At 41.7% G+C, this 6187-nt stretch overlaps 1 protein-coding gene across 1 annotated transcript; it reads left to right on the top strand.

Moving 5' to 3' along the window:
* Positions 1-215: 215 nt before the first annotated feature.
* Positions 216-5875, top strand: LOC145413763 (uncharacterized). The gene is made up of 4 exons (XM_080283418.1): positions 216-233; positions 4285-4496; positions 4766-4955; positions 5819-5875. Exons 1-4 carry the CDS (start codon positions 216-218, stop codon positions 5873-5875), a joined length of 477 nt encoding a protein of 158 aa, XP_080139544.1.
* The last annotated feature ends 312 nt before the right edge of the window (positions 5876-6187 follow it).

The following is a 6187-nucleotide window of genomic DNA, read 5'->3' as shown; positions in this document are numbered from 1 at the left end:
ATGTAAAATGGGAAAAGGAATATTGTCAGATGAGAGCAGACAGACAGCAGTAAGATAGGAAAGACAGTTGAAGTGCCAGATAAATAAATAAATAGCCGGCAAGCGATAAGTAAGGAAAACCTGAAGGCGGGTACACAAATAAATATGCCGGTATTATGCAGCAGACAGGCAATATAAGAGTGAAGTAGTGTGGCAGGCGAGGCTAACGGGGGAGCATGACGGCGGAGAGTAAGGTAAGCAAGTAGTAAAGTAAGAGAAGCAAGCAGTAAGGGAGCCAGGTAACGAGGCAGAGAAGTAAAGCAAAAATAAAAGGTGGGAAATATTGATGGACTTAAGAAAAACTAAGGAGAGGTGAAGATTAAAAAAAGGAAGCAAACAATAACGCAAGGTAAATAAGCAGTAAGGAAGGCAGGTAAAAAGGCTTACATAAAAAAGTCAAAGGAGGAAAACTTAGCTCTGAGTGGATAAAAATGAGACAGAAATTAAGAAGGAGACAGGAAGAAAACAAGAGGGGCAAACGGACGAAGGCAGAATGAATAGCCACCGAGTGAGAGTCAAGGTAAATAGGGAAGCAGTAAGGAGGACAGAGATGGATGAAAGAAGATGAATAGGCTAAGGGAGGGGAGTTTGAGGAGAGTAAGAGGAAACAGGAAAAATTGGAAATATTTACCCACAGTTTAAGTTGGATAAAATTATACATGATAGGACTAAACTTAATAGAATATATCAAAAAATGAATTACAATAGGAGAGGAAACTAACAAATACAATTGGGGAAAAAAGAGCAAGGCAATTTTTGTGTTGAGACAGCTGAACAGAATTGTAAAAAAAAAAGAAAAAAAGAAAGAAAATCCAAGTCTTAGAACACTGACCACACTAAAAATGGCACTCATCAGACAAAAGCACCATGAAGAAATAAAACAGGAATCGTCTAAGCCAGTTCTTTGACAGAGGAAGGTTGGAGAATACCATTTAACAGGTAAAATATGTAATTATCTCCTCTTTTGTCTCTAAAGTTTATTTACGACAGTGATGTTCAGCTGTCTCTATGGATGTTAAGCCCTTCAGTCAGAGGATGTATTTTATTATATTTTCATGTCTAGAAGAATGTGTTTATTTCAGGAGACAGTTTATGAAATAGAGGGGTTAAATATAGCCCTCATTAATTCTTTCTGTATAAAGAGATCTCCCCTGAAATGATTAAAATAGGAAATATCAAGAATAAAAAGAAGGTTGCAACAAAAGTCAAATAACATGACAAAATCTATTTCTCCTTTACCCACTGTTTTGTGTAGCACTTCCAAGTAAAAAAGTTCGCAAAAGAAAGAGAGAGAAGAAAAAAAGAATCTCCTCATCCTGCAGCTCGTTAGTTGTACTGTAAATTTTGTTAATACATTTATCTTATTGACTGCACTCTTTACTCCGATTTCCATATATATGATACTTCGTTTACGCCTAAAATCAGTTGAGAAATGTTGGAAAATTTCTAAATAATTATCTCCCCCAGGTTAGGGCGACTCCAGGGACAATACAGGAAATATTCAGCAACCTTTGAAAGCTTTTATGCGTCTGTCGTATTTAGATCGAGGTAAATTTATTCAGTGCAAGGATAGAAGGATCAAGAGAAGCTGGTGGGTTTTCTTCTCAGACTTTTTTTTTTTTTTCCTTGTCAAGGCTTTAAAAATGTGAGCAGGATGTGTTGCAATAGGGTTTGAGCCCCCCCTCCTCTCTCTCTCTCTCTCTCTCTCTCTCTCTCTCTCTCTCTCTCTCTCACCACACACACACACACACACACACACACACACACACACACACACACACACACTGTCGTGCACATAAGCTGCTCATTTCCATTCCGACACGCATATACAGTACTACACACACACACACACACACACACACACACACACACACACACACACACACACACACACACACACACACACACACACACACACACACACACACACACACACACACACACACGGACACACACATCCACGCCCACACCCACACCCACACCCACACCCCGACCTCGACCTTGGGCAGGGCGGAGTAAGGTGTTGACTTAACTGGTTCATATCCTTCACCCCGCCTCCTCTACCGGATCCAATCGAGTTAGGGGAAATGATCAGGGTTTGAATATTTGACCTCTATGTTTCTCTTTCTGCTGGTCATATCAGGTTTGTAGTGACTTGTATATTTTTCTTTTGTCCTCTGCTATTCACTTGTATTCTTATTGTATTCACTGTCCTGCTTTTTTCCTTATCAATAATTTATCTTTTACTCATTCCTCATTTATGTTCATGTATATATTTGGTCTGCTGTTTTTTTCCCGTCTCATCTCATGTTTGTAATGGGCTGTTTATTATGCTTCTGCTTCTTCTATTCTCCACCAGTCATTTGCATATACTCTTCCTCTAATCATCATTGACTTGCTATTTTTTTCCTGCTTTATTCGTAGCTCGTGTTTTCATGTCATTCTTATATTGGCTCATTACTCTGGCCTGTTACTACCTTGTCGTTTCCTCCTCTCATTCGCTTTTATTCATATTCTTTTCTCCTTTATTCTTTTTTCTCTGTTAGTAATTTATTCCTCACCCAGATTCCATTGATTTTTGACCCATCATCATCTTTATTATTTTCTGTTCCTTCCCTTCTTTTCTCCCTTCCACTTTTCTTATCGCCCATCCATCTCAGAGGCGTCTTTCTTCCCATTCTTTTCTTCTTAATATTATGCTCTTTTTTCCACGAGACAATGTGCTTTTTTTGTTCTCATTTCTCTCTCTCAAACCTTTCTTACGTCCCTCAGCCATATTCTTTTTCTGTCATTTTTTTCTCTTACCATTTTCTTCCCCTGTTTCATCTTTAGAATTCCCCATTTTTCTTCCTATTCTTCCTCACTTCACCGTAATGCCTCTTCCCTTCTTTCTTCTGCGTATTCGTTCGTTCCTTTTACTCCCTCCGTTGTTATCTACTTCTTCACTTTTCATCTTCATATCCTTCCTCCCACTTCCTCTCATCTTCTTCATTCTCTCATCTCTCCTCCTCTTCCTCCACTCTGTATCCTATCCCGTCTCCATCTTCCTATCACCACCACCACCACCACCACTTTTAACTTTCCTCCTCTTGCCTTCACTGTCCTCACATTCCTCCTCCTCCTCCCCCTCCAGCTACCAGAGAAGGGTGGAGGGGCAAGGAAGCGGATCTGGCACACGTTAGCAAGGTCATTGAAAGTGAATATGTGAATCATCTTCCTCACAGACTGGTTCGGAAAGTACCCTGCATCTCACTGCCTGGTGTGTGTGTGTGTGTGTCTGTGTGTGTGTGTGTGTGTGTGTGAGAGAGAGAGAGAGAGAGAGAGAGAGAGACAGACAGACAGGCAGAGACTTACAAAGAAAAAGAAAAGATATAACAGGATATATAATAAACCAGATTACTGAAGCCTTAATATTAATGACTCCTCGAATATGGCCCTTACGATATCCGCAAATAAGGGCGAAACGAAAATCATCTTGCTTTAATACTTTCGCTGTGCTTGGTGGTCGTGTGTGTGTGTGTGTGTGTGTGTGTGTGTGTGTGTGTGTGTGTGTGTTTAATTATTAGTGTTTTTGCGCAAGAATGACCTTTGGGAATAAATTGATATTATTGTCCTGGGTAGGTTACTACGATACACGACTATGCCATGCGGTAACTTTTTATTTTATTTTATTTTTTTTTGAGGCTACTACATCACCACTTTCGTCAACGTCAACAAAATCATCAACTCATCAACATATTTCAGTAGGATATTCAGGATCCCAAAATAAGGACAAGATAATACAGTAGGAAGTTTTTTCAGCCGAGTTCCTCAACTTTTCAAACTTTTCATTTAGGTGTTAGTAGGAAGGAAATTGATGAAATGTATTAAGTATGGCCTTATTTTTGTATGGATTCTCATGGGTTACATTAGCTGTATTGTCCCTTGATATCGTATTTTTTTCAACCTGTCTTTCCTGTCTCTTATTATGTCCATCCCTCTTTTCTCCGTTCCCATTTTCACCCATCCCTCTTTCCCCTCCCCCATTTTTACCCATCCCTCTTTCCCCTCTCTCATTTTTACCCATCCCTCTTTCCCCTCCCCCATTTTTATCCATCCCTCTTTCCCCTCCCCCATTTTTATCCATCCCTCTTTCCCCTCCCCCATTTTTACCCATCCCTCTTTCCCCCATCCCTCTTTTCCCTCCCCCATTTTTATCCATCCCTCTTTCCCCTCTCCCATTTTTATCCATTCTCAACTCCCCAGCTGGCCCTGTTCACCCTCCTGTGTGGGGTGTGTTTGGCCTTCCCCCAGTACGACTACCAGCCCCCCAGGCGCCCCCCATCAGGACTCTACGGCCCACCTCCCCCGCCCCCTCCCCCGCCTCCCCCACCCCCACCGCCCCCACCACCCCCACCACCTCCCACCCAGCTCTATACCGCTCCACAGCCCACCAACGTCCGCCCACCGTCCTACAGCAGGGTGAGTGTGTGTGTGTGTGTGTGTGTGTGTACCTAAGTATACTCGGAGTAATATATGAATTAAAATTGTTATAATTTTTATGTTTCTGCGGTATAATATGTGACAGAGCTGAAGTACTGAGTGAGATTAATTAACAAAAAATAAATGGAATTACTTCACTTACTTCATATAAAGGGAGAATATATATCAGCTCATGACTATCACCGCCTCTCTTTGGCTGTGTTCGTCAGTTTTTGTCTCTCTGTCTGTCTACCTCTATTTCTTCGCCCCTCCCCACTCTCCAGCCTCCCCCTCCCCCTCCTCCCCCCGGCCCCGGTATGGAGGGGATGCCGTACGACTTCACGTGGGGGGTTGAGGATTCACTGACTGGCAATTCCTTCAGCCACGTTGAGAACAGCGACGGTAGAACCACCCAGGGCGAGTACCGGGTCTTGCTGCCCGACGGTCGCACTCAGGTAGGTCATAGGAGGCACTCTGGTATAGCTCATAGTCGGTAGGCTTTCCTCTGACGGAACTGGGCCACTTATATAGCTTGAAAACTTAGTCGTGGATGCATGAAATTTGATGAGCCTTGGCTATGAGATCCGGATTAGCCTCACTGGTCAAGTTAGTCCTCCAGTCTGACTACACTTGGCCATCAGTCGAACTAAAAGGGTCAGAGATCTTTGTCGGATTAGAGTAAACGGGGCACAGTTATAGTAATAATAATAATAATAATAATAATAATAATAATAATGTTTTGCATAGAGATATTACTTTTTCTCACCATTTTAACCAAACTAAAGAAAATAACACAACATAGTTAAATAGAGTCCAAGTTGCCTGCAGCTTCACTGAAACTAACGGAAGAGAGCATAGGTTGCTCATGATGGGGCTCACAACATCACGGTGAAGAGCAGAGGCCTCAAGGTGGATTAGGATGAGCTCAAGGATGCAGATTGAATTCTGATTGAACTTTAAGAGGGGTGTTTCTTTCGTCGATACCAGCTCTAGACTCTTTAATTAGTGCTAAGATTGAATCGTAAGTGCTTTAAAATGTCAGTACTGTCGCCGTTAACTCTCACGTGGTCGGTGCAACTCAGGTATTCATTTCTAGCCAAAGACGGGGGATGTTATTCAAGTAAGAGTAAATCGTAGGAGCCTTAGAGTGTTAGAGCTATCACAGTGAACTCCCTCATGGATGAAACTTGAGTGTTTGTTTTTTTTTTTTTCACCTAAATATTAGATAAAATTATTAGGCTAAGAGTGAATCCAAGGAGCCCGACTGTATTCTAATTTCCTTTCCACCCTTCGTAACTTTACCCCTCATTTCCCCTAGGTGGTGAAATTCTTCGACATTGGAGGTGGGTTCAACGCTGAGGTCACCTACATCTAAGGCATAACCAGCGAACCCCCCCGAATCGAACCCTCCGAACACCGATCCCTCCCGATTCTCTGGAAATCTGTCATCTCCCTTTATAATTTCACCTCTATTACCTTTAGCTCTTTTTCATTTAATTCAGCAGTATTCCTTGTGCTATTTTTTATTCTTTTTGCATGCTTTTTTTCGTAGGCTTTTGCCGTGAACCAGAGGCTATTATTGTAGTTAGGTGCTTTTGTCTGCTTTAGTTTCACGCGTCCTTATATAATAAGGACAAGTATGTAGGTGTGAAAAATATTAATATAAATTATTCAGTACCTCGTTACC

Source organism: Coenobita brevimanus, chromosome 97, assembly GCF_032717465.1.
Source record: "Coenobita brevimanus isolate Jiangsu-jjx chromosome 97, ASM3271746v2, whole genome shotgun sequence".
NCBI lineage: Eukaryota > Metazoa > Arthropoda > Malacostraca > Decapoda > Coenobitidae > Coenobita > Coenobita brevimanus.
This window is presented reverse-complemented; position numbering and strand designations above follow the sequence as displayed.